The sequence below is a fragment of the Terrapene carolina genome, unplaced genomic scaffold (genome assembly GCF_002925995.2).
Source record: "Terrapene carolina triunguis isolate 2854851 unplaced genomic scaffold, T_m_triunguis-2.0 Scaffold69, whole genome shotgun sequence".
NCBI lineage: Eukaryota > Metazoa > Chordata > Testudines > Emydidae > Terrapene > Terrapene triunguis.
Window position 1 is genome coordinate 43,420,736 of NW_020664420.1, and position 1,976 is coordinate 43,422,711.

Sequence of the window (1,976 nt, forward strand, 5' to 3'; positions counted from 1 at the left end):
CGCCGCCCCCCTCCAGGTGCCGCCCCAAGCACCAGCTTGGGTGCTTGGTGCCTGGAGCCGGCCCTGGCGCCGCCGCCCCCTACAGGGCGGCCGGAGTGGAACAACAAACAAACAAACAAACAAAAAAGTGGCTGTGCCACCCTAGGATTGGGCGGAATGCCGCCTCCTACAAGCTGCCGCCCCAAGCACCAGCTTGCTTGGCTGGTGCCTGGAGCCGGCCCTGATTGCCACTTCAGTCACAACGTGCACAAGATTGCCTAGTAAAGAGGGAGGACAAGAGAGGGTCTTCACATGTTGGCTGGAGCTGCCCTTGAAAGAGAGAGAATTGGCAGATCTGGAATATATCCACCAGGATTTAGCAAATTATGTACAAGGGCAGTAAATAGGTATCACGCAATTAAAAGAAAATAAGAATACCTGTAAACATAGCATCTATAATGAGCTCTTTACTGTGTGAAATAGAGTTCCAAGGGAAGTGGTGGAAGCCCAGTGCTTGGGACTTTTAAATGTGAAGTGGACAAAACTCTACCAAATGGACTGATGGGAAAATCTTACATGATCTAAACCTCTATTCCACTTCTCATTCTAAGGTTTAATTGAGCAAATTTCATTCTGCTTCTTTCCCATAATACAAGAAACAGTGGGACATTTTGAAATTAAGAGGCTACAATTTTAAAAATGGGTCAGAAGAAATATTTTTTTCCATGCAAATTACAACTCACTTGTGGAATATATGGCTCCAGGAAATTGCTTAGATGAAGAGTTCAGTAAGAATTTTAAAAGAATTAGATATTTATATGAACAACCAGAACTTTTGAAGCCGAAATAGCTAGTTCATATAGTTACAATGGCTCTCAGTGCTCATGATCCAAGTCCTAAAATGGTTACTTGATGGGTAAATTTAGGAATTGTCTCTGTGCCTTCTATAGCTGTGTGTAACTGGCCTAATGCAACATATCCCCACTGCCCCACACACATACACACACCTTCTGAACCATCAAGTGTAGTCACGTTGATAGTTCCCAGCAGAGCAACTCCAAGGATAAGTGGCTACGAGTCCAAAGGATGGGCTCCTTCCTTCACAGCAACAACAACGCTCTCCAGCCCCATGGCTGGGCGCTCCAGTCTGAGCCATCACCTCTGGCGGGGAGGAGGCTGCAGACTGGCTGGACAACAGGCTCCTAAGAAGCCAAGCTGGCTCCCATTGCTGGTTTAACAAGAGCCCCCGGCAGGCCATGTCCTTAGCGGGGCTCTCAGCTCCCAGGCAGGGCCAATCCCAGCAGACACTGGAGAGTCCCCATCTCTGATGAGTCTCACGCTGGGCTGGAGGGACCGCGCGTGAGTGGTCAGAAGAGGGAGGAGCTAGAAGTCAGGACTTCTGGGTCCTTTGCCTGCTCCTCCGCCTGATTTGCCTTGGGAAGGTCCCGTCCCCCTCCGTGCCTCAGTTTCCCCCCTGCAGCCAACGTTCGGCCCTGGTGTCCGGCTCAGTGCCCCCCGGGAGCTGGCTGCTGCAGGGCCGCTGAGCGCGGGGTGCCCCTTACCTGCCAGGCAGGCGATGGTGTCGATCCACTTGAGGAGCTGGCCGGCGCTGAGCTCCCCGCGGTGCGTGGCGTGCTCGGGGAAGATGGTCTGGCACATGCACACCTGGCCGCTGCTCTGCCCCTCGGCAGGCTCCATGGCTCCGCCGGGGGCGGCTGCTCCCTCCGGGGCTTCCCGCTGCGGGCAGGCAGAGCCCGGGTTCCTCCTCCTCTTCCCGGCGCTGCTCGCACAGGAACCGTCCCGTGCCGTGCCCCGGGCTAATGTGTTGTGAGCTGCTCCCGCGTTGCTGAGGCTCAAAGGGCAGCCGGTGCCCTGCGCTTGGCTCTCAGCTCAGCCGCCTCCTCCCTAGCCCCGCCACTGCACGGGAAAGTACTTCAACCCCAGGCGCAGTCCCTGCAGGCTGCCCGCCGGCTCTGAGCCGCCTCCGAGCAGTGGGG

The 1,976-nt window shown here is 55.2% G+C and overlaps 1 protein-coding gene across 1 annotated transcript in view; it reads right to left on the reverse strand.

Moving 5' to 3' along the window:
- Positions 1-1,677, reverse strand: part of ACOT12 (acyl-CoA thioesterase 12) — a 36,656-nt gene extending 34,979 nt beyond the window's left edge. The window contains exon 1 of the mRNA XM_029910923.1: positions 1,546-1,677. Within this exon, the coding sequence (XP_029766783.1) occupies positions 1,546-1,677 (132 nt within the window). The remainder of the gene's footprint in view (positions 1-1,545) is intronic.
- Positions 1,678-1,976: the final 299 nt, after the last annotated feature.